Here is a 25,888-nt window from a genome sequence, read left to right on the forward strand (position 1 = left end):
TTTACCTACCTGATTAGCATTTCCTATAAAATAATTTGACGTTGTCTTAGGTTAGTTTGTTAAGCTCAAGCCTTTTTCTCAAAAAAATTTTTTTGTTTTCAAAATGGTTTCTGTGGGATAGTAATTTATATTTTAAGAACAATTCTCTGGATGATCAATATGATGACACGGTTTGGCAGGTTAGCTAAATGGCAGTAAGGTAACAAGTACTAAGTGTTGTGTTATGAGCTCAAAGTCTTGCCTTCTTCTCCATAATGGAAAGCTCCTCTGAGTTCCTGTCATTCTCTTAGATATAAGAAACTTAAAAACATATTTATTGGATCTATTTTCTCCAGTTACACATCTGATTGCAGATCTAATATGTTATGGGAATTGCCAACAGCTCTGCTTGTTGGCAGCTGAATGTCACTGAATGCTGATACTGTACATCACCACATAACTTCTCAGATCAGACTTGCATCTACAATCCAAGCACTGCCACAGAAAGCTGATGAGTGTTCCTAAAGAGAAGGAAAGACTCTACAACCCACCATGTAAACAATAATTGATCTGCAGCATTCCTACACCCATAGAATTGTTAAGGTTAGAAAACACCTCTAAGATCACCAAGTCCATCCGTCAACCCAGCAGCGCCACCATGTTCACCCCCAAACCATGTCCTGAACTACTGTAGCCACGTGTTTTCAGAACATTTCCAGGTCTGGTGACTCCACAGTTCTCTGAGAAGTCTGTTTCAAACCCTTTACAAACCCTTCTGTAATTTTTTTTCCTAATATCCAATGTAAACCCTCCCTGGGACACCTAACTTGAGGCCATTTCTTCTCATCCTGTCACACATTACCAGGGAGAAGAGACCAACACTCACCTGGCTGCAACCTCCTTTCAGATACCTGTGGAGAATGATAAGGTCCTCCTTGAGAGTCCTTTTCTCCAGGCTAAAGGACCTTCAGTTCCTTCAGCTCCAGATTCGGGCCTGGAACACAAATCTTCTCATAAGATTTGTGCTCCAGGCCCTTCACCAGCTCTGCTGCTCTTCTCTGGACCTCGTTCCATTATCCAAATGTCTTCAATTCAGTGCTTGATTATGTACTATTAAAAACTACCAAAAACTGCGGTCCATTTTTTTTTTTAGCCCAATTTAGGCTGCTACTCTCATTATAAAAATAATCATAAAACATCTTTGAAGACCAGTTCAGAAATTGGTTAAATTTCTAGCACGTGCTTGCCTATTTGGGAGTCTCACAGGGTGTGATCATCATCATGCTGGTTTTCTCATGCATTCTGTGTAAAAGGATCATTTCCTCCTCTCTGCACGTAGTCTCTGTTCTCTATTGCACTTGCGGGCAAAAGACTCAAACTGGGAGTTTGCATCTGCTCAGGTTTTAATAATATTATTCCAAAATACATCTTAATTAGCTGATTTTCTGGTCAGCTGCTGCTAAATCCTTTCCAGGTATAAGCTGATTTGAAGCTTTGATGTTTAATTGAAATGTATTTTTGAGCCTGTTGCTAGTACTGGTCAGTACACTGGAAAATGCAGCCTGACTTTTTGTGATATGAACTGCCAGGGTGATGCAGATGCTTTTTTTCAATAAAGGCTAAACCCATAAAACTGCTCTTCTCTGTAAACAGCACACAAAGCATTCAAAAAAACCACAGTAAAAGGTCAATTTTCAAGTGGCAAAGCAAAGATCTCCAAAATAAGTAAATACTGGATTTTCAGTGATCCCTACTATGTTTATGTCCTTCACTGTGCAGTGCATAAAGAGAAGTCCCGTGGAGTGGAAGAGTTTGTGGTCCTAGAAGTAATGATATCAATAATGTCTCACTCAAAATAGACACACCACTGATTTTAGCCTTTTCTTCTTTGTCTGTGCTCTGATCTGCAGCTGAGCCAGACTACTAGAGCAACCAAATATCATAAAATCATGGAAGGGACCTTAAAGATCATCTAGTTCCAATCATCCTGCCATGGACAGGGACACCTTTCACTAAACCAGGTTGTTCAGAGCTCTATTCAACTTGTTCTTGAACAATTCCAGGGATAGGATACCCACAACCTCTCTGGGAAACCTTTTCTGGTGTCTCACAGCTTTCTTTCAGTTTGATCCCATTCTCCTTTGTCACCATATGACCTGGTAAATAGTGTCTCTCCATCTTTCTTGCAGGCTTTTTCCCTTTTACTCCTGGGACTTTACATAACTGCCATATTTTTTCAAACATCTTAGGAATCAAGATCTTTGAAAAGGAAACATCTTTTCAAACAAACGTAGGAAAGTGACTACATCAGTCAATTCTCTCAGGACTCTGGGATGTGTCTCTTCAGATCCCATTGACTTACATTCAAGCTCCTCAGGTGGTCATGAACTGATCTTTACCTACAGTGATCTTTGCTTCACTCCCCCAGTCCTCATCTTGCTCTCTTGAGATGTGCAGGAAGAGAGGCGCCATGGAAGACTCAGGCAAAGAAGTTGTTGGGTACCTCAGCCTCCTCATCTGTTGCTACCAGTTTATCAGGGGCAGTACACCTTCTTTGACTTCTTTTTTCTGGTTAATATACCTGTAGCAGATCTTCCTGTCATTTTTGTGTTCCTTGTCAAGTTCAGTTACAGCTTCACCTTGGCCTTTCTCATCCCCTCCCTACACAAGAAAACTTCATCTCTGCACTCTTCAAAGGTTACCTGTTGTTATTTATACCATCTATCTATGTGCTTCTTTCCCTGTAGTTTGACAAGCACTTCCCAACTCAGCCATGCTTATCCCTTGCCTCCCTTGCCCTATTTCTTACTCCTGGGGATTGCTAACTAATTGCACTCTGTAGAAGACATCCTTAAAAATATACCAGCTCTGTTGCACCTAGCCCATTGTCCCTGAGGGCAGTGTTCCAGGCATCCTGCTGACTATTGCCTTGAAAAGCTGAAATTTTTCTTTCGTAAAGTTCAGGAGTCTAACCTTACTCCTTATTTCACCCATGTTCCTAAAGAGAGCAACCTCCACCACTGTGGCCCAAACTACCTCCAATCTCGATATCCCGAGCTATCTCACTGGCATTGGTTACCAGCAGATTCAGTAACATCCCCTCTGGTAGGACTATACCTGGATCAAGAGGTTATAATGATGCTCATATCAGGGGAACAAACATGGTTTAGAACACTGTCAGAACACAATCATTCCTTCACTGTATGGAAATCTACTATAGTCCATGTGTTTTATTTGATCTGTATCTGTACGAAAGTGGCAATAATGAAATTTGTGGAACACATCAGCTTTTGCCATCAGAGGAAAAGCAATCAAACTGTGTGTAGACATAGGAAAAATATTTAACAGAGGCTGGTGCACAGTGAAAGCTATAAAATTTGCCATTGCTGGCATTCTCTTCTACAGGTAGATACCTCCTCTGCTGCTAACAGTTCCATTCTTCACAGCCACAGAATCAGATTGAAAAAGCTGCTGTAGACTCACAAGCCCACCCAAAGCTATGCTGTGCTTTTCTGAAATGTGTGCACCATTACAGAGGTTAATTAAATCTGCTCTCAGACAGGTAAAGCTGATGGGGCCTCAGCACCATTTAGTTGCAGACATTGGGATGCTCAAAAGTAAAAGTACTTCATAATTTTAGAATTGGCAGTGGTTTTAGATCATATTGCTTACATTGAGATCATCTACCCTTTGCTTTGAGTGTACCTCCAGACTTTCACGTCTCATAAAATACAAATTCTAGTCTGGCTTTTCTAATCTTCTCCCTATATAACCTTGTAATATCCTTATAGTCTCCACAAATTGCCTGACCCTCCTTTGAGAGATTATAGATTCTCTTTTTTTCCCCAAAATTCCAGCCCAAGTTCTCTGTTTAATCAGACTGGTATTTTTCCCTGATGACTTGTCTTTCTACAGTTGGGGGCAGCCTAGTCCTAAATATTTAACAATTCCTTTCTAAATCACATCCAGCCTTTCTAAACTCCTTTACTCTTCTGAACTGACTACTGAACTGACCACTAAAGGGACTCTGTCAATCAATGTTCTAAGCAGGCCAAAGTCTGCTCTTCCAACCTCTCTTCCAAGGTGGAAGTCCTGCTGGTACCTCTCCTTATTTGACCCATTACTGAAACTCTACGATTTCCTGGCCACTGTGTCCAAGATTACTACTGACTACAAAATCACCCACCAGTCCTTCTGTGTTCACAAAAAACAGGTCTAGCAGGACACCTTCTCTGGTAGGTTTATTTCCCAGTTGCGTTAGGAACTTGTCTTCCATACACTCCAGGAACTTCCTAGATTGTTTTCTCCTTGCTGTGTTGTGTTTCCAGAAGACATCTGGCAAGTTGAAGTCACCCATGAATACAAGGGTCAGCAATCATGAGACTTCAGCCAGCTGCTTGTAGAATGCCTCCTCTGTCTGTTCATCCTGGATGGGTGGAATAAACCAGACTCCACCACCCTGCTGTCCACCCTGCTTCCTTCCTCCTGATCCTTACCCACAGGCACATCCCACCACCTCTCCTGCTTTCCCTTCTAAAGGGCTTATAGTTATCCATCGCAGTGCTCCAGTCGTGAGAGTCATCCCACTATATTTCCATGACAGCAAATACTTTCCTGTTGTACAATGGCTCCAGCTTATTGTGCTTGCTGCTCATACTGCATGCATTGGTGGAGATGCACCTCAGCTAGGGTAATGGTTTTGCCCTTGTCACAAGCCTACTACCCCCAGACTAATCTCTAGTAGCCTGGTCTAATCTTTTTCCACCTCTGAGCATGGTTTAATACCTCTCAATCAGCCCTGCTAATTCCTGGGCCATAGCTTCTGTGAGTCTGTCTTGACTGAGTTAAGAAAAATATCTATGGGGCAGGTATGTTGCAAAAATCTGTCCCTGTATTCAAAGTGAAGCGCCTTTGTTGAAGATAATTATCACATCGCAGTGTAATGCTAAATGAGATCTCTCAGGCTGGTTGAGAATTTAACCATACTGACATTTCAGGATTCAGCAGTGTATGTTATACTTCTAGTATTGACAGGGTGAAGTGAGAAGATGCTATCAGACTTACATTGTACTAGCTCTAGTCTACAAAAAATAAATGTCTTACTCCAATGAAACGGTAATTACCTCTATTCTCTCATTTTTCAAAGACTAAGAAAGAATGGTAGTTTTCTCAATCGTTGCAAAAATATTTTTGAAAGAAGCCATCTCAAGACTCAGGAGAGGAAGATAGAAAAGAACTGATGTTCCCGAAATAAGAATATTTTTATAACAGGAAAAAAAAATCAGATGGCATTTTAACAACTATTTTGGCATAGATCTCAATGTGGTATATGAAAAGCTGACATGATCTTATTTGCAGATTTTCTTTGTTCCTTTGACTACAGTTAGAAGAAAATACTTCATAAAATGCATTCTACTATCATTTTAATTGTTAGCAAGCAGAGTTGTCTGAAAACAGATTTATACATGCAGCTGATATACAACATGTACAAAAAAACAATAACAGACACTTCCAAAATGTGCACAGTGGGTTAGCAACACTCCTAGTAAATCTCCAGACAGATTAACTCATCCCCCCCATGCCACGCTACAAGAGTTTGAAAGGAGCTATATAAAATTTAGTTTACTTACTTGAAACAGAATTTGCATATTAAGTCTGGGATATAATGAAGCAAAACCATGCTGATTTCCTGACAACAAGGAGTTATAGTCTACCTCTGAACACCTTCCCCTCTCAACAAAAAGGAACAGACTGTAGCTTTCCATTGTGCCAGAAAGCTGGTTCATGCTGTCCATACCACACTCAGCAATTTAAGACATTGGGGGGGGAGAGCATGAATCAAACAGAAACATCAAATCTACTACAAATTAATTACTATTTTTCCAGTAGAGCACCTGTATCATCTGGTAATGTTCACATCAGAAAAATTCACTTTGGAAATAAAAACAACAATGGATTTAGAAGTTCTGTGAAAGGCTATGCAGTGTAGAAAGATTATCAAACAAAATGAGGAGCAGGGAACCACAAAATCCCCAGCAGAAATAAACAGAAAACTTGATCACAGTCAATGATAAACACCAAGAATTGACAAAGGAAGACTTTAAGCATTAGTGCTTTGCAGGTGTAAAATATTTGTGAGTGAAAAGGACTTGAGACTGATCAGAAGAGCAGGATCCAAAACTTTGTCTGGCATCCAGGAAGAACTAGTGATATAAAATTAAAAAGTACTTCTGAGAACAGGTGGGCATGTTCTCAGAAGGCAAGAAGAAAGAGAAGAGGTAAAATGTAGAAAAAGAAGGATGAGGCAGTATTAGGCAGTTATGGATGTGTCCTGGTTCCAGCCAGAAAAGCTTTCATTTCTGCAGTTGCCAGGAGGGACATGACCAGGACCTCGGGGTTACTCTATACCACCTCATGCCAAAGCAGGGGGCAGGGGAGGGATGGGCTCCTTCCAGTCAGGCCAATGGTGAAGTGAGTGGTCCAGGAAGTGCCAGGTTCCCTGTGGTAAGTGATTGCATATGAATCCTTCACTCCTTGTTATTAATTTTAATAACACTCTGTTATTAATATTATTGTTGCTACTGTTGGTTGCTTATTTCATTGCTGTTTCTAGTAAATTGTTATCATCTTAACCCTTGATATGTACCTTTTGTGCCTCCAATTTCTCCTCTAGGCCCCACTGCAGGGGAGAGGGAATTGTGGTTTGGAGTGTTTCAGTGGGAACACTAAATTGGGGAATTCCATTCCTAAACTATGACAAAACAACAACTTTCTAAACCATTCCACATAGATTTAGAATTCATGTTAGTAATCTTCTTTGTATAAAGACTTCTAAGGAGCCACTGAAGCCACAGGGCAACTGCAACCAGCTCGGGTAGGCCATAGGGAGCCAGTCTAAACTGAACTTAGTAAGTTTTCTCATTTGAATGCAGCACACAACTTTAAGTGCACTACATCCTCCTATAGGTCTCACCAGCTAGACCATGCTGGTTGACGTTAAGAACTTCAATGTGTTACTTTCCCTGTTGAGTGGTTACAGCTGGGGAAATTTTTTTCCTAGATAATTAGCTAGAACACTTACAGTTTACATCAATATAAGTTCTCATTGCTTTAAAAATTTGGGTAGGGATATAGCTAGTCTTGAAAAAAGAGGAATTCCAAAAGAAATTTTGAACTTCAGATGGTTCACAGAGTCACAAACAGAACTAAATAAGTGCAAGTGTATTATTAAGGACAAAGGGAAAAATGAATGGATACACTGCATTAGCACTTCAGCTTTTGAAATTATAAGACTATCAACTAATTCCAAAGTCCAGTCTAAATTTCTAGTGTGCTCTCTAGTATTCACCTTAGAGAAGTCACTGCAGAAGAACAGGATACAGTGTTGTGACAGAGACAGATCTGTGCTGGAGCAGTTCCACCCAACTGTAAAGAAAAACACACTTAAAATTACATTTGGCTCACGAACTGACCATAAAAAAATTACTTCCACAAGGTGCCTTCGTCTGCAAATTACTGCCCCTTCTGAGAAAGACACTGTGAGCACCTTCTCTCTGGAGCTCAGACATGAATGCTAACCTCTCACCTGGCTTGGGAATGATTATTTGTCAGTTTCTATCCCACTGTATAAGGCGGGATTCAGCTTTGACACCCTTCTTCAAACTTTTATATGAACAGGCTTGTACAAGTAGTGGCAATAAGCTTCAGTCATTGTGTCAATTTGACTACCTGTGTCGCAATGTGAGCTGATTAAAGAAAAAATAAATTAAAAATAAAAGTTTAATGGAATCCAAAATGCCTAACAGTCGTAATCAGCAAAGCTAGCACACACACAACAGAGCTAAAGTCATGCAAACTCTGTTAAAGCAATACATGAGCCTGGATCAATATTCAGATAAAAATACATATTTTGATATCAGAAAATCAATACTTTTTAAAGCAATGTTTGATCAGATACACTGCTTTCTTTTATGTAAAACATATATCAGCATCTCTTTTAAAGTACAATATTATGTCAGTCAGTTTTGTTTTCTCAATAAAACATACTCTTCACTTCTAAGAGTCAGATGGTGTGAAATAACCTCATATTGGCCAGAATTTAACAGAGCCTCTCTTCTGAGGACTGTCTGAGAACAAGAGCCAAAAGTTACTTACAAGCTGCAAAGGAAAAATTCAGATTTGTTTCACAGTCAAAAATCACACTCATTAGATCATAATGACATTTCTTGTTTCAAGTTGTGCCCATTCAGTTGTGTCATGGTAGTCACTGTGTTCCTGGTATTGCTTTTCAGGGAAGTCATTTGAATGGCAGAAGAGTTGCACAAGTAGCTGGCAGATCTCTCTTTCTGAGCTTTCTTCCTGCAGCAGAGCTGGTTGTTGAAATGTCTTCTAAAACTCTCACTGAGGAAATACAGTGCAAATGGGTTGACACAAGAGTTGCAGAAGCTTAGCACTCGGGCCACTAAGGTAACAACCATATGTCCCATCGATGGATCAATCTTATTGTAATTAAAGGATCTGTACATGTATAGCACGTGGTTGGGAAACCAGCAGATAGCAAAGAAGCCAACAAAAACTAAAACAATTTTTGCCAGACGCTTCCGAGTTTCCATCTAAAAAGATGAAGAGAACCCAAATGAACAACAACACACAGAGCTATCCCACATAACAGGTTTCATTAAAATATGTAGCATTTTGCTATATTAGCTTCAGCAATTGTCATGAGTAAGGCCTGCAAAAATTCTTCCTTCAGGGGCTGAATTACTTTTGCTATCTCATTTCCTTTTCCTCTTTCAGTTAACTCTCAGTCAACTTAGCTTTTTGCAGTTACAGAAGGTTGCTCTTTCTATATGATACACACAGCAAGGGTGACTCATGATCCCAGGAAGCACTGGCTTTTAGTCTGTAAGCATGCACCACAGGGTGTTGTGAAACGTAACCTTTTCTTATGAGATCTCAGTGCTTGGCTTGAAACTTAAGTTTTAGTTAGGAAGCTATTCAGAAATAGGTTCTGGCTTCAAAATCTAGAGGTATCCTTAGTTCGACATGACTAGGGTGTTAGCTACACAGTGATACTTATATCCCTTTGTTTTTCACTGAGGGTCTCAGCTTGCACCTCTCTCCTGGGGAAACCACCAAAATTGTATTATGCCATCTAAAGCATCTTAATTCCAGGGTAAGGTGAAAGATTCCATTAATTGCAATAACATCACAAAATGTACCTTAATTGCAGTGCTAAGGCATAACAGATTACATTGTAGATACTGAGAATGGCTGAAAAGATGGCACAATAAGAGCCTACACAGAAGTTCCAAACTGAGAGAGGGAGATAAACTGGCCAGGTAAAAGGCTCCAGAAAGAAGCAGAAAGTTTCCCCATATTCCTCCTAAAAGATTTGTTGTGTATATCAGGTATGAAAGTTTTGCAGAGGAAGGAAAGTTTTCTACTCTGCTCAATTTTCTGGGGGGAAAAAAAAAAAAAGGAAAAAAACAAACAAGTGAATTTATTCTAACATTTTTTCAAAACCTGTGAAATTAATCTTTAAATTGTTTTCTTGGGTCTATCAAAACAAAAAACTGAGGAAATCAAAATAGCTGGGAAAACTCTAACATTCAAATTTGGTAGCATTTGCACTCAGACAGATTGCTAGAGCAGACTAAAAGGTGCAGAAGTGTAGTGTGAATATCACACTTGGTTTAAAGAAACATGAGCTGATAGCAATGGCCTGAATTTATTTCCTCTTTTTGGGAGATATGTAAGTCCACCAGAATTTTCTATTCTTCAGAGCCTCATAGATTAACAAAGAGAAAAAAAAAAAAAAAAAACTAAGTAGAATGAAAAAATGTGTTCTTACTTTGAAAATACACGTGAATTCAGAAATGTGGTATAAATTAAATATTGTTTCCATCCAGAGGGTTCAGCCAAAAGGCTCTCTATATTTCACGGGAAAATAAAATAATACATGAAGTGCTAATATATATGCACTTTTGACAAGAAACAGACTAGAGTAGAAATGAAATGTTGCTCAAAAAGGACGTAAAGGAATGTAGTCTTTTGAAAAGAATGTGTGCATGCAAAGAAATTTCTGAGAGTATGAAAGTAGTTTTCTAAATTACTGGCAGAGAAAACAATTCAAAACTGTTTAAATTGGCATAATTATTTTTCTCTATCAGTACTAATGCTTTTGCAAAGCAGCTGAGGCACTTTCACTGCAAAAGCTGCTGTTTGTACATATGTGTATTCCTGCTAATGTTACTATCTTGTTGCTCCCTGTGCCTCACGGGGAAGATTGGCTTTGCCTAGCATTTTAAAATGGTTTGTCTCAAAGATATACAGAATCTATACCAGGAGTTTTATAGCATCTCTAACAGAAAAGATATTAGAAAAGTGCGAGTTCAGTATTGTATCCAAGTAAAAAAAAATCAGTTAATGCTCTCTGTTCAGGTCTCCAGCACTCCTTAATCTGAAAAGAATCTTAGATCCCCTAAGTAAAGTTTTCCCTGCCTATGTCAGTTTTCTCATTTCCAAGCACAAAAAGGGACAATTCTCAAAACATTAATGTAAGATTACTTTCCTAAAATGACTGCCTATGGAGGCAGGTGAAGCCACCATCATTAACTACAAAAACATCATTCCTCAGTAAGAATACAAGTAATGGTTACAGTAACAGCACATACAAACATATATACCAATCTCATTTGCTGTTAGGAATGAGCATTCATGGCACTGAATTTATAATTTTCCTTGTTCATATTCATTTACATATTGGGCTTAATATTGAGTAGTCGTGAAAACAAGGAAAATCTTGAGATCCTTGCCTTATTTCATGTGGAAACTGAACTAATGCTCTGCAAAATCCAACAGCTTGGATGTTATAATTCCTTCATTTTCATTCATAAGTGTATACAGCACACAAGTCTTTTACCAGGACGTAAAAAGCAAATTGCTTACCTGTCTTTTGGAATGCTCACTGTGTTCCCCAGGGATGTTGTGAGCACTTTTTATTAAACTCTTTGCAATATGATAGTAGTAGATACTGATAATTACAAGAGGGACAAGGAAATACACAAGGAAAAGCAGCACAGAATGGATTTTTGGGTGCATGTCGTCTGTCATGGGGTATGGTATGCATGCTGTGAAGGTGGCATTATCGGTGTCATTGATGTGAGCCAGTTCGGAGAACACTGCTTCAGGAACTGCCAGGAGCATGGAGATTACCCAGATGGCAGTGGCTTTGAGACAAGTCCACAGCACTGCACTGGAGGTCTGGATGTCCATGGGATTTACAATTGCTTTGTACCTGAAATTGACCAAAATGCAGATACAAATTAAAAGGTATTCAAATTCAATATGCAAACCACAAGCTTGCTTCATATCTTTGATTAAAACAATGTCATATTTTTTCCTAATTTGAAATGTCAAGGGGCTTTTAATCTTTCTTTGACTCGCATTCTCTAAATCTCCACCTTTTTTTTTTTGTATACACTCATCAGAGGAGGCAGAAGGAGGCCTGGATACAACCTGTGTCTGTAGGTGCCCATTCTGTGCCAGTGTGGTGGAAGCGAAGAATCAGCCATGGCTCTACCCTTTCCTTCTTCAAATATCCAAATATCCACAAGTCATCCTACTTCAATATTCCACATGTACCGGCACATGCACACTTTGTGTTTCCTTCCTTCTTTCCTTGGCTCCTGAAGCCCAGGGCTCTCTGGCTGCCACCACAACTTTCCCACTCTAGGATACTCCCAGCCCCCCTCAGAGGAATATATGCATCTCCATAAAGTCAGGCATTTATGACTCCCAATAGCCTGTGCAGAAAGTATAAACTCCTACATAAAGTAAACATTTCCACATCAATAGCTGGAAGCTGCTGCTCTACACTGCATTTTGGAAAACTGTCTCATAACGTATGATTGCATATAAACCTTTGTGGAACTGATAATTTCATAGCCTCTGCAATGGAAAAAGGAATAATTGCAGAGAATGGAAATATCGCTCTAGAGCAAAATAAAATAAATTAGTAGAAGTAGACTTTGGTCAGGAATTCTTTTATTTTAAAAAATCATTCCAGGAGGTGATACGAAGTCAAACTTTCCACAAGAAAATGTAATTGTTATAAGGACAAATAGAATTTGAGAAAAATATTTCAAGGATACCTTAAAGCTCTACTTAAATTTTAAATTTATTTAATTTTTTTTAAATGTAAGTAAATTATGCTTCAATGTTTTTATTAAAAACTAAATCTTAAACAAAGGTTAAACAAAACATTTCATTTTGTCTATGCTGTGGCAATATGGAAGTTCAGGGGATTTTTCTTAACTGCATTAATTTTCCTGTTTCTACTATCAATTTGATTTGGGATGGCTGTGATTTCTTCTGAAAGAGCAAAAGTTTTGAGAAATGGAAAAAATTATTCTTCTTTAATATTCAAGAAAAAGTTTAACAGGATAAGGAGAGTCAGTAGAGGTTCATACTCCAGGTACATAACTTTGCTCATCCTCGAGTGTTTGTAGTCTGTGAAGAAGTATGAATCACTTTTAAAGAGTGTTTCAGATTTTAGGTATATTAAATCACCCTCTAGGGTGCTTGGGTTTTTTCTCTGCTAGCTACACAATGAGCTTAGATTAAGGAGAACAGTAACTTAGATGCCTCTACTTTGTGATAAAATTCCATATCCATGTATGTAGATAGATGCACATGCCTATAGATGTATAAATACGTATGGGGATGAGCAAGTGACTAAATACTTACCAAGGATTAGTTTATACCCAAATATGACTTGGTTGCTGAAGGGAATGCTGATAAATGGAGCTGTGATCCCAAACACCCCTCAGGGCCAATTTGCAGGTCCTGACAGGTAGTTCATAGCTCTTCAACACCTTAAGCTGCTGTTTGCAACTGGCTATGCCCTGAAAATATCTAGAGTAAAGGACTGCACAGTACCCAAGGAAACTTTTCCTTCACAGAATATGTCAGTCAAATTGTGCCTTGGAGTTCTCCTTCTCAGGTTTGTGATAAATCATATGATCATTAAATAATTAAAAATAATGGCTATTAATGTTCATATCCTCTCTAAATTCAGAGAGAATTTTTACTGTATTTTCACCCCTATCATGGAGTAGAAAACAAAATTCAGCAAACTGTCTCCATTAATTTGTAGTTACCATTTCTGCTAACACGCAGTGAGAAACTCCCTGGACACCAAGGTGTAAAGAAAGCCTTTATATTGCCATAGGAAGGACAGAATCTTCTGCACAAAGCATGAATATTCCCCAGCACAAACGGTGACCTTATTATTCAATAATTGCTTCCTATTGCTGTCTGCCTTTATTTCATTACATAAAGACAGATCCTCTGTTTCTGAGATGATGTCAAGTCCTTACATCTGCTCATTTTTTAAAAAGTTTGTGTTCTTAGGGAAGAGCCAGTTGGGGATTTTGGGGTAGGGGGAGGACATTGGATAAAAATAATATTTTGTTGTACAGATTTTTTTTTCCTCTCCTTTTCCATTTCATTGCTTCAAAATATTTTGACCACAGTCCTATGACCCAAATAAATGACCACATCACAAATAATTCTTTTAGCAGCAAATGGGCCTAGTTAATCTCTAAATGGAAGAATTTTTCAGAAGTCTTTACATTAGCAGAAGATGTGACATATATTTGTACCTTGGCATATATTGCTGTTTCAGCAAATACTATGCTTTTCCCCGAGCCATAACTTACTTCAAGTGGAAAGGTATTGAAGCAGAGCGCCCTTTTTCACAAAACAGATGAGTTTTGCACTAAACAAATCCCTCCTTTCACTCAACTTGCTACTTTAGTGGCTACAAGGTGGCACTCTTCCTAGGTCTCAGCCCTTCACAGTACTCAGCGTCAAGAAAAATGCACTGTGTTTTACAAAAACATCTTGTCATCTTGTTTATATCTCTAAAAAGCTATAGAGTGAAAAGAAACAGGTTACAGATAAATGAAATGTAAACTGAGTGGAATGAGAAGTGTTCCTAAAGTGAAAACCCAACCTATTCCTTTGTATAAAACCAGTGTAAAGCAAAAATATACCAGCAACCATTCAAATTGCAAAGACCATCTTGTCTATCAATAAAAACAATGTCAGTAAATTAGACTAACAGTGCAAATTAGTCAAATTAGTAAGTAAATTCATCTTTTCTTTTACTTCACTGATGAAAAAGAGCAAATTATAGGCTGCCATGAAGTCCAGGAAATAATTATAAATATGCATTTGGTTTTAATTAAAAGCCATCAAGTAAATTCTGTCTCCCTATATCCTCTATCATTATTACTGCTGACAAAGGGACCCCAACTCAGGAAACTCTTCCTGCCTTTGGAGCAGTGGTTTCTGCCAAGAGATACAAGCACAAACTTGCCCACTCTCCTTCAGCAGATTGCTTTAAAATGGCAAAAAAAAACTATACAAAAAACCCCAATCTCCTCCCTTCTACACAATCCCAAAATAAATTAACGAATGAATATCCTCTTTCTCCAGAGATATAACATTTTGCTACCTTCTAAACTCCAATCTATTTTATCTACTTTTCCTGACCTTCGTTTTCAAAGACTTTCTAAAGGTATTTCTCAGCTCCAAATTGGAATGGAAAGCTCTACTCCTGTTTCTGCTGCATCCACAATGCTGTTTACCTCCCACACAGCTGGTTTAACAGAAGGTGCTCCTTTAATAGACCTATTCTGTCCTTCCTTTGCTTTCCTAACTCTTCTTCTGTAGTACTTTTTTGTGATGACCTTAAAAAAACCTAAAAAGAAAACCCCAAAATAACTAGTCAATACCTAGGCAGCCACTGGAAAATAGCCTACCATTCTAACTCGATTAGCCTCAATATCTCCTTGACCTTTTGATTCTGCATGGTCTCTTGTACTTTTTTAAAAGCCCCTCAGGTCAAGGACTTTCTTCTTCTTGCTGTTTATATAGTACCTACCACAAATAGGACCCTAAATTATCACCTAATTTCCTACATGACATCACAATGAAAATAAATATAATGAAGTGTCAGAGGCCAGGCAGGGAAGTTTCACATTACTTCAATTTTCATTTTAATCCTGGAGCTGGAGGGGTTGGTATATTTGCCTCATTATAAATAAGCTTTTTTAAAGTGATGTTGTTGTGTCATTGTACTGCATTTCCTGCAAACTAGAGTAATTTATCAAAACCATTCATATGTTAGTCTTTTATTGTGTCCCTGCATGGTGCTTTCAAACACAAAAATTTTAACAACATAACAGCTTATAAATATATCCAAAAAGGAAACCTGGTTGTGCAATCAGTATTTGTTAAAAATACTCATATCATGTCCAGTTGCAGTCCACTCTACAGTAAAATGAAATTTTGGATGTTCCAAAGCCCTTTTCCTTGTATGGGCAGTTCTACTGGCCCAACTCCAGCTGAATCATTAAGAGCACAACAATTTATCTAGCTGAAAACATTGTGGTATCATTTTATCACGGGAATTGAGATGTGCATTGCTCTATTTAATTCTTGTAAATTCTTGCAATGTAAAGTACATTTCTCTTTTTTTTCCCAGGTAATGTCAATATTATTCTGTGCTTATCTCTTGAGAGCAAAGAATTTCATTTACTCAGGAATGAGCATCTCTGAGGTCTGATAGTGAATACAATAAACAGTATTTGAAATGCAGACTAGAAGACCATGTGCAAACACACTTAAAATCAATGTCAATGACATGTGTTCTGTGTTTCTCAGGGGAAAAATCTTAAGATTTTCCTAAGTGGAAAAAGTTTTCCACTCTGTAAAAATACACTCCGTTGAGCCAAAAACTATCAATAATGGTTCAACTCTTGTTGATGGTTTCTCCACCCTGAAAAGAGTCAAACCAGAAGTTTCCCAGGATGGTGGAAGGGTTCTTTTCTGCATGAAGTGTATTACCTGCCCTGTCCACCCAGTGTTTCAGAGGATAAGTGTTCTCTTTCCATTTCATTTTTTCTTTTCTTTCTACTTCTGCTACTTGCGATTTGCCTCATATTAGCTAACTAGGCTTCCTACAATCTTGTGCAAATCTTGCAATGCCAGCATTCTGGACTTTACTTCTACTTCTCTAAAGCCAGTCATTGATACCTACACTAGTTAAAATCACGAGTTAAAAGTACCATAATTAATTTGTTCAATTCTGCTCCTGAAAATAATATTAGTAAGTTGTTTCACCAGCTATTATTCAGAAAAGTTCATATATGTCAGCATTTCCAGTAAATTTATATTTAAGTTTGATAATATCAAGTCACTGATGAACACGTTTTAACATATCTTAAGACTTACTAATAGGTCTTCATTAGAGTTGCAGTTTCTCTAAGTTTCTACAGTGAAAAGGAGGAGAGGACAGAGGAGAACCAAATCTAATAAAGATGCTACATCTATATGAGCAAACTAAACAGTGCCACAGTCTATTTTTAGGTCTGGAGGCCAAACATCCATGACTATTTAATTAATCTCTCTAATTGCCCAGTACAAGACCACCACATCCAAACAAATTAGGAAGTTTACACTTCTGTTGGTAATGGCCACTGGGCTTGTGTTCAATCCTGAATCGTGCCTAGAAATTGTTTAGAGAATACTGATTGACCCAGGTCAAAACCACATCATGGACCTCTAGAAAACCAGTATGACAAGTGTCTGACTACCAGTCCTCAGTCCCATGCCCTGGCACTGCTGAATATGGGTTTGTGCATATATAGATAGATATACACAGACATAAGTATATGCATTAAAAAAAAAAAAAAAAACCACACACTTTCAGACGCCTGAAAACATCATCCAGCAGCCTTACACAATGGCTGGCCCATCCCAACCCACTGTGCCCATTCTTGACTTTTAAAATAAGCAAGCAGTTGTATTTCCCCTGCTGTTCATGCCAGGAGCTCCCTGGATTGCACCTACTCTGTTTGCACCTAAGCTTCATTTACAATCCTGAAACTAAGCACAGCCAAGTTGAGGGGCCTGATCTCAAAGTTATGTTTAAATAATGGCTGGGGCACACCAAAGTCATCACCCTTCACAAAACTGCCACTGCAAAGGCAGCTCTGGCATGTGCCTCTCCAGGAACAAAATGGGGCCGTTCATGCAACCAGGGTGTCTGGGAGCCATTGCCCAGGCTGCTAGACTCAAAATTAACATTTCACCTGTGAGGAGAGAACTTTATTCTTAGCCTGCTGCATCACACAAACAACTCTATATACTATTTCCCAGGGGGAAGTATAAGGAAGTTTAGCATGTATAGTTTCTTGGCCTCTATCATCTTTCTTGACTCTTTATCTCATTCCAACACTAATTTGGAATTCTGGATTTGGATTCTGCTCAGGAGGGGTGGATGGGATGAGGGGAAAGTCAGTATCCAGGCTAGATATTAGGCCTTGCAATGCGCAGCCTGGACAAGCTTATGTACTTTTTGGCTTTGTCCCCTAGTTCTCTTTTCTCCTGTTAAAAAAGCTTATAAAACCACAACTAACCTTGTTTAATTCTTTCAGTGTTTAGTCTCAATCCTGAAGGGTCAAAGAACTTGGAGAAAAGAGGAATCCATTTCTCCAAATGAGTTTGATCCAAATCCCATCGATACCCCAACCTTCAGACTGATAAGAGAGAGTTGCATGCTTGTCTGCATATTTACTACATGCTTCCTACATGCCTCTCAGCAAAAATATCTATATATACTTGAATAAGATCTCATAAAATCATCATTGCTGGATCAGAAGGTCAAGAAAAATATCAACTACAGAAACTAGAGTGTCTGCAAGAAGAAATGCCACATGTAAAATATGCTTAGTGCCATTTTACCTTTATAAATTTTTTGTTGTTACAAAACAATTTCTCCCATTTCATTGATTAATTCGGTTATAATCTAGGCCACAGCAGATAACACACTGTTGTGGAGAACATAACATGGTCAGATGATTTTTAGAAATGTTACAAGCCAGGAAGAATTAAATAACCAAATCTTTATTAATATACCTAGAACAGACTTAGATTTTCCCATTTGAGAATATAGACCCTAAATCTCTAATTTCTAAATTCAAAAGTTAGCAAATTCATCTACTTGCTCCAGTAGTATAATCTAAAAGCTCTACTCTCTCCCTTTTAAACACATTTCCAGTGCAAGTTTATTTGCAACTTCTGATCTTGGGCTGCCCTGTAATCAGTGTAGATGGAAAATACAGAAGTACACAACATGGTAAAAAGGAAAGGAATATAAAAACATTATAGAGGGAAAAGTTAATGTAGCAATCCTTAAAATACATTTAATCAAACAAACTTGGAGCCAAAACACAAGTATGAAACTATTCTTAAAAAACACTATGAAAAGCAGCTGGAAAAAATGAAACAACATTTGGAATAATCGTGTGAAGGAAAAGATAAAGTTATATGAGATATAATTACATCATATCAGAATAACTCCTTCTCTCATGTTCATACACACATCACAATTTCATTTTGATATATGCTCATGCAAACTTGGAAATACACAAATCTACATGCAGCAGATGCAATTATGAAAAGATTTTGTGGGTTGTTTATCTTGTGGTTATCTTCTCTGACACCTGAAAAGTTGTGTCAACTTAGGTCCAAAATATGCTTCTCTTCAATGGACACCAAAGTAGGTTTCCTCTTATTTCTACAAATTTAACGAAGAACTTACTTGCTATTTGTAATTACACTGTCAAATTACACTGAATCTCAGCATGGTTTAGAAGTTGCATGTTTAGACCTAGAATTGTGACTACATATACCTTGTTTCATTAATACAGATAAAAACCCATAAAATAATTTAGCACTGGAAATATATAGTCTGGTTCTGCAGCAGAATTCATATCATAAATGCACAAGTTTTTCTGTAATTAAACAATTTAAAATGAAGATTCAATTAAATTATTTCTTGATAATTTAAGATACTGAAGAGTTCCATCACACTGCAGAGATGTATTATTTATTCTCTAACAAACTTATCATGTGAAATCTTTTCCCTAGACAAAGCTTTGGTAGAGCATACTTGATCTTTGACATCATTTCTGAGGATCTGCTAAATGCTGACTTGAGAATTACAGCATTCCAATTGCATTAACCCATTGCAGCATAATAGATAAGGGAATAGTGTACCACATTATGCTGAAGAGCAAACAAATAACAGAAATGGATGGTGATATACATGCTTGTTAAGAATTGGGCTGGATCTGCTGCTTAGCACCTATTTTGTGTCTCACAGACACAGGCTTTTACTGAATAGCTCAAAGAAGCAGGAAACAGGAGGGATGGTTTTGGAGCTGTTTCTCCCTGTTTAGGTTGCAGCCTACAAAAGGCAATCCAAATACCAGCATTTGCAATAGTTAAAACAAAGTGGCTTCTGCCAGCTCAACACAGGCACTGCATTGATCACTGATCGGGATAAACACCACAGCCATTTCTCACTTCCCCATCCTCAACCTGAGCTGTTTCTCTATGGGCTGGAGAGTACACACAGGAGGATATGCACAAAGGCAGGAGTTTAACAGATGCATGTGTCCATATGAAGTCTGAGAAACAGTAGTGCCTAACTTGGCAGGAAAATGTTATTTGCTGAGAAGTCATTTTTAGCTGAGCAAAGACAGTCACAAGAGGAACTTCTCCAACAGCTGATTTGAATTGCCTGGTGTGGACAATATTACCCTATAATAGTTAACTCCTTAATCTACTCCAGACATAAAATTCTTTCTGCAATCTCTAAATCTAAACATGTTAGATCTAAACATGTTGGGGAGGCGGAGGTTCTGCTATCTCTCTTTTTTTCTGGAATATTTTATATTGTACCCCATTTTATCTGCATAAGATAGATATAAATTAATTGGAAAATTATTGGGTGGGGATAGGCCTCATTGTCTCATTTCACAAAGGTTTTCTGGGAAGCTTTATTTTGAGAGTCAATTTGCATACATGAACTAAAAGGAAAGTTTAAAAAAGGTGACAGACAAAGCTTGCCAAACCTCTCTTAAATTTCTTTTGCATTGCCTGTTATTGCATAATTATAACCATACTGCTATAGCCTACAGTGAGAGAAACATCTGGACCATCATTTATTTTAATGTACTTCGCTCATTCATTCATTCAATACATTTACCTCAAGTGTTACGCATATCTAAAATAAATATTTATAGAATATCATAGTTCTACTTGGTCCATATATTTTTGTTTTCCCATCTACTGTATAGTGCTAAGGCATAGTTTTTCCATGTATAATCTTCCATTTTACCTTTATTTTTTTTATTTGATTAATTATAAGTAATTTTCAATATGTCATTCAATACTATTTTATTCATAAGGAGTCCTTAGTTCCTGACTATCAGCAATTAGAGCTCAAAAGGAAATCACGTCCACTGTCCTGCTTCACCTGCTTCACTACATGTAATAAGAAATGAGGGTTTTATATTTTTCAATCACTGTATTTCAGCCTGAATCAGCATCTGCCATAATAAAAGAAAAAACTAAAAATAAAGTCTGAGAAAAGTAAAAAGAAGTTTTCATTAAAGTGATATTACTAATGAAAAAACCAAAGAAGGTGTGTGGCAGAAGGTAGTAGGGCAGCTTTTCACACTTCAGAATATTTCCAAAGTTCCCAAAGAAAATGAGATTATAGACTAGCAAACTGAACCAAACCAGATTTTGCTATCAGATGTCATCAGAAGTCAGCACAGAGTGCAAATTTGCAAAAAACATTTTTTATTTTTTTAGATACAGAGTGCAGTCTCCCAAATCTAAAACAAAACAAATATAAAGAAAAAAATAGATGGAACGGAACAAATAGTTTAGCTATGAAAATCTATAGAATACATTTTAAGCATCTCAGGCACTATATTCAGCTACTTAAGTATGAATTTAAATTTTCAAACTGTTACATGTTAATCACTTATTTGTCTCATCAAAGGCGTCTATGTCGCATTACTTAGGAAGAAAGAAAATACAATGCTATTCCAATTGTAGTAGGGTGAGTTCAGCTTTGCTGTCTCCATTAGAGTGCAGCAGAACTGCATTAGATCTAATATATTTAAATTTTTCATTAGAAATAAAATTCTTTGTAGGAAAAGAAACAGAATTAAATTTAATCCTATTTTTACAGGTCACTTAAAAATGAGGCATAAATGACAGCTAAAGAGAAAAGAAAAGACTGTGTGGGACAAATTAAAGCTGGTTGCAGGGGCTGCTGTTTATTCCTCCAAAGGCTATTCAGTGCAGATGCCTTGGCATTTTGTGGGTACCACACAATAAAGCACTAATGCCAGAGGTGCACATTGTAGCACCCAGTCTTAATTCACTGCACCCAGAGCTGTCCACACCAAGGTTAAAATGTCATCCAGACCTCTAACTCAGAAAAGCATCCTGGAAACACCTTTCCATACTGCCCTGCTTATGTTCTTACCCTACCTAGATTCCTTCCCATGCACAAAGCAGCAAGAGCCCTCTCCCTGAGAATAAGATAAGGATCCCTAGGGGCCTGGTTTGCCTTCTGAGCTAAATGTAGGGTCCATCATGGACACAAATTTGAAAAACATTTTGTGCAGCAGTAAGCAAGTTCATTGGATGGTTCAAGTCAGGCTCATCCCTGGCTTCTGTCCTTTTGGCAGTGAGGAGATGCTGGCACATATTTTCTTTATGTGTGCCACACTGCAGTCCCTCTGGCAAACATTTCTCACTTCTTTACTTTTATCCTCCTTCTCAAAGACCACACCAAGTCCTGAGACGTTCTCATCAACACCCATTAGCCCTTGCCAAAACTGCAGTCCATGGGCCCTGGAGAAACAAGTTCATCAAGGCCCCATTTGTCAATTCTTGTCCCACCACACCTTTAGGAAGCGCATCCCTGATTACTGTGCACCAGCTCTGAGCACTTTTAGGGCGTGCTGAATGCTATTGGGAGTGTTCTATCCTACACTCCCCTTATCTCCCCTCCTTTTTTTGGTACATTTTTGTCTTTTAGCCCTCTTCCTCATTTGTCATCCAGTCTATTAAGTTTCCTCTTTCTGTTGCCCACCCTCTCTTTTTCCTTTGGTTTTATGAACTAGAGAAATATTAAGGTCTGTGGAGGTGGTCTGGTTTCTGCACAATAGAGAAAACTCAGAGGCCATGAGGACAGCATTGCTGTCCCTACATATCCTGCATGGCAGTGAGAAGGGACAGCTGGCTCAGCAGCACATCTCCTGTGCTGCCTTCTCCATCCCGTAGGAGAGGGAGACTGCATCCTGCTCTGACACCAAAACCCTGTACCACCAGTGCCACCACTGCATCATCTCTGCTGCCACCATCCCCACCTGCACCACTGACCTGCATCCCTCTCTGCCCCAACAGTGTGGGGCTGCAGCAGGGCACCTCTCCCCACAGCTGGCAGCCACACCTCCAGGAGCTCAGGGCTGGGAAGAACCAGCTGCTATTCCTGTGATGGGGATGGGCAACCTCAGGCAGATATGCTGCTAAATCCCATCTTGCATGGAAGTCTGGAAAGTGTTAAAAATCACATACTACATTTGTACACACACATAAAAAACCCCAAATTAAAACTCAAATAACCTCAATACAAGATAATGAAGCTTCCAAATAAAAGGGGCGTGTTTGTCACACTGAAAGCATTACTGCTGCTGAGAAGGACTTCCGTAACAAAACCAATTTGTATGAAATCAAGCAACTTTACAAAATATATACATATGCAACTATATACTACTACTTTTACTAAACTAACAGTAGTCGTATGTAATTTTTCTTCCTTCAGTTTGTTGGCAACAATCATTCAGAGTTTGTAGCTTCTGTAGCTATTTCTGTTAAATGTATCACACACAAGGAAATCATTATGCCAAATTTCCACATAAACAATAAGTATTAATTTGACTGTGGAAACCAAAACAACCTCCCTCATCCTAATTTACACAAGCATGCTCCAAAGAATCCTAAGTATTCCTAAATCTGTTCTGTAGTGTAGTCAGTCTCTGGCATTCTACACAGTCTCATGGTTACAAGGAGCAAAAAGCACGAAGGGCTTTAATTAAAATGTATTTTGAACATTATCTGTGAAAGAGGCCACTAAGAAGACACTGTGCACCAGACCAAATACTGGATTGTAATGGAGCCTTCTTGGTGGCATCACTGCTTACAAACTGCTAACATCCTACCCTAGATTCACATATCTGGAGAAAACACTGCCCACAGCCAGGCCTCACCTCCTCAGCACCTCTTGTGTGCAGGATGCTGCCAACACTTCTGATCTGCCAGCATAATCACCCACAACTGATCTAGTGACTACACACATTAGAATCTGGCTATAGATTGGTGTCACAGAAACCCCTCCACACCAGTGCCTCCCCTCTAGTCCAACATAAGTGTTGTACCAAGTGTTGTACAAAGTGTAGATTTGACTCCAACCCAGACACAGCTGAAAGCTCAGCCAGCTTCACTCAGCAGTTTCCTGGGCCCTAGGACACTGGTCTCTGAAGTCAGTGGAAGATCTTCTGACTGGAAAATAAAAGTTTTTTGTTCTCAGTGACCTAAAATAAAACTCCAAAAGTTAAAGAAATGTTGTAAATTCCTAGTATAACCATTTCTTACATTGACATATACTGTGGGGTCCAAAATGCTGGAGAAATGTATTTATTATGAGCTTATTTGGTCTCAGCACTCGAACAGTGACTGTTTTTTAGTATGTGCAATTCTAGATGCATTAAGCATAAACAGAGTCAGTATTATAAATTCTTGACTCTTTCCTGATATAAAAAGGGATATAAAATTATCTGGAAAAAATCAAACAGTGAATGTTCCAAAGCTATATAAAAAGCAAAGTAATGAATCCTTAAACATTAAATCACTAGCATTCCCTCATGTTACATTTCTCTAGAGAAATTATCTCCACTAACTTCTTCCCTTTTCAAACAAGATGTACACCACAAGATATTAAGGAGTGGAAATAGAGCAAAAAGAGAACTGCAGGGTTGCCTTGGGTGTGTAAGGACAAATTTTTGAAATACTATTTAACTGAGATAATCACAGACCTACAGGTGTTCACTTTAAGATATGTTTTGCAATCTCTTCTTCAAAACCATAATCCATTTTCACAAGTTACAGTTTTTATAGACAAATATGTTAGGACCTGATTCAAACATAGCTGAAATGAATGTTCACTGAAAACTATCCTCAAGTGAAATCAAACAATGGACTAAATTAGCTAAAAAAAAAAAATCAACAAAAAATAAAGGATTAAAAGTTTTAAACATTAACATCCTAAACATTACTCTAATTGTGAAGATGTATTTCTAAACTCAACTCTTCACATCATGCACCAATATAATGCAGTGGCTCAGTTGAAAACCCCACAAAAGAAAATTGATAAATATTTATGGAGAAGGAATTAAACATTTTCATTTCTGGCCCCAAAAAATTGCTCAGATAAAAAATAAAGATCATTTCATATAATTTAAGTTTGCAATTACACTGCAAGATTTTGTCTTTCAGAGCCTGAAGCATAGTTCTACAGCCACTCAGTTGCTATAAATTCCTTAAGTACCCATTCACAGTAATTGGGAGGAAAAACTGGGGATCCAGCTGTTTGTTTTTTCCCAATTTGACAAGTACTGGAGATAAAAGTGTCACTTTCTAATTTGTTTATGGGTATTTCCTTTTTAATTTATTTTCCTTCTTTTCTAAAAGTTCAAATGACAATAAGAGTAGTTTCAACAAAGGTTTAAGATTGACATTTAAAACAGAGCAATTTGGGATCCCTGAATTCCAAGAAGCTAAGCTACTTCTGGCAGTCACCTCTGGTAACCTGCTCTTCTACTAAGGCACAGACACACATACAGGCACACATGAGTACAGCTTCTCAGCAGAAAGAAACAAATTGATTAAAAATACATTTGTGCCTAACTTGGTTTAAATCACTCACTGCCCATAGACACAACACTGACTTGGCAAGGGTAACATCTGGCATCTAAAACTTTACTCTAATGAATAAAATTGCAATATATGGACTGCTACAGGACCATCCTAGAGATGCAGAAGACAGGGCTAAACTCAATTCTTGCAGCTGGGGGCCAGGCACAGCCATTTCCAGATATTCTTTAACTTCAATTAGTACCACCTAGAGAAGAAGAAGCACCTCACAGGTTGGAATGAGGGGATTGCAAACCAGGGATGCCTTATCTAGAGAGGTGCTTTACCTTTCATCGGCCTTAGCCCAAGTTGCACAGAGCTGAAGTGGCAGCCCAGCTTTCCTACCTGTCAGCACTGAGGGCAGTGAGGGTGAAGACAGAGACACCAACAGAGGTCAGCTGGATGACGGGGATGAGCTTGCAGCCCACTTCTCCAAAGAGCCACTCTTCAGAGAAATACCGGGAGGCATCCACGGGCACACAGGTCACTAGCAGGAGCAGATCACCAGCAGCGAGGCTGGAGATGAAGATGTTGGGCACACTTCGCATGGCGCTGTTGGAAATGAAGATCTTCATGAGGGTGATGTTGCCCAGCAAGCCGACAGTGATGATGAGCAGGTAAAGCGAAGGGATCACGCAGCGGATGATGAACACGGCCGTGCCTCTCCCCGGGGACAGCAGGGCTGTGTCGGGCACCAGGCGCACACTCCCATTCTCCCCGAGGGGCACTGCTGTGAGCTCGGGCGGGGGCTCTGGCTCCATCCTACAGCTTCGCGCGGACTGAAGGTCTCCAGTGCAAAGTGCAGCGGGAGCCACAGCAAAGCTTCACCTCTCTGCAAGGCAATCAACTCTCTCCCCCTCCTCTACTGCCTTTCCTCCTACCCCTTCTCTGGCGAGTTTTCTCCCTAAAGAAATGCAGAGGAATGTCCGCCGGAGCAGTGGCCGGGGAGGGAAATAAAAACTCCCGTGCGCTGTCCCTCGGCTCTTCGGACGAG

At 38.7% G+C, this 25,888-nt stretch overlaps 1 protein-coding gene across 1 annotated transcript; it reads right to left on the reverse strand.

Moving 5' to 3' along the window:
* Window positions 1-6,757: 6,757 nt before the first annotated feature.
* On the reverse strand, window positions 6,758-25,845 carry NMBR (neuromedin B receptor). The gene is made up of 3 exons (XM_058020771.1): window positions 25,240-25,845; window positions 10,930-11,278; window positions 6,758-8,591 (listed from the first exon to the last, which is right to left on the reverse strand). The coding sequence occupies exons 1-3, from the start codon at window positions 25,653-25,655 to the stop codon at window positions 8,190-8,192; spliced, it is 1,167 nt and encodes a 388-aa protein (XP_057876754.1). The 5' UTR covers window positions 25,656-25,845; the 3' UTR covers window positions 6,758-8,189.
* Between the last annotated feature and the right edge of the window lie 43 nt (window positions 25,846-25,888).

This window comes from Melospiza georgiana, chromosome 3, assembly GCF_028018845.1.
Source record: "Melospiza georgiana isolate bMelGeo1 chromosome 3, bMelGeo1.pri, whole genome shotgun sequence".
Classification (NCBI taxonomy): domain Eukaryota; kingdom Metazoa; phylum Chordata; class Aves; order Passeriformes; family Passerellidae; genus Melospiza; species Melospiza georgiana.

What these genes read in the sequence shown, in the direction of transcription:
- NMBR (XM_058020771.1), bottom strand. Translation starts at nt 25,655, where the DNA reads ATGGAGCCAGAGCCCCCGCCCGAGCTCACAGCAGTGCCCCTCGGGGAG. An exon ending in ACTGCCCTCAGTGCTGACAG is followed by an intron (nt 11,279 to 25,239) that starts GTAGGAAAGCTG and finishes GGTCAATTTCAG; the next exon opens with GTACAAAGCAATTGTAAATC. An exon ending in GTGAGCATTCCAAAAGACAG is followed by an intron (nt 8,592 to 10,929) that starts GTAAGCAATTTG and finishes TCATCTTTTTAG; the next exon opens with ATGGAAACTCGGAAGCGTCT.